Below are 512 nucleotides of genomic sequence, written 5' to 3'. Positions count from 1 at the left end.
GCTGGATTGTTTACAAAAAAGGCATCAGCGAAAAAGGACAACAGGCGAGTCAAGAAATCTGACTTGCAGGCTTCTGCAAAAGAGAAGAAGCGCCGGCAAGGAGCACAGCTTCTGCGAACCCGCAGAGAAGAAGCCCTCAGGGAGGCTGAGGATACAACATATGAAGCAGGGGGCTTCTAACTTTTTGAAATGGACAAATTAATTGAAATGCATGCCTTTAATGCAACATAACTCCTATTATTATTCTTAATGTAATTTGTTCCAACTTTAAATCAGTTTTTCTCCGAATTTGCTTTTTCTGACTTTGAGAAAGGATATCTCTTGAAGGATTTTACCAATTGACTTGAAATTTTGAGTGTTTATTGCTTTTAAAGTTTCTTCTGGGATGAGCATAGAGTTTTTCTTTATGTTTAATTCTGTAAAAGTTACATGGAAAAATAGCACTAATATTGACCCTGAAAAATTGGGTTCACTTTAAGTTAGTACTGTATCCAAAATATTTATTTGATAAA

The 512-nt window shown here is 35.7% G+C and overlaps 1 protein-coding gene across 1 annotated transcript in view; it reads left to right on the top strand.

Moving 5' to 3' along the window:
- LOC138037981 (uncharacterized) overlaps window positions 1–302 on the top strand; it is a 2,374-nt gene extending 2,072 nt beyond the window's left edge. Inside the window, exon 2 of the mRNA XM_068883806.1 lies at window positions 1–302. This exon is cut by the window's left edge and continues 1,388 nt beyond it. Within this exon, the coding sequence (XP_068739907.1) occupies window positions 1–180 (180 nt within the window). The 3' untranslated portion in view covers window positions 181–302.
- Window positions 303–512: the final 210 nt, after the last annotated feature.

Source organism: Montipora capricornis, chromosome 2 (genome assembly GCF_036669925.1).
Source record: "Montipora capricornis isolate CH-2021 chromosome 2, ASM3666992v2, whole genome shotgun sequence".
NCBI classification, from domain to species: domain Eukaryota; kingdom Metazoa; phylum Cnidaria; class Anthozoa; order Scleractinia; family Acroporidae; genus Montipora; species Montipora capricornis.
This window is presented reverse-complemented; position numbering and strand designations above follow the sequence as displayed.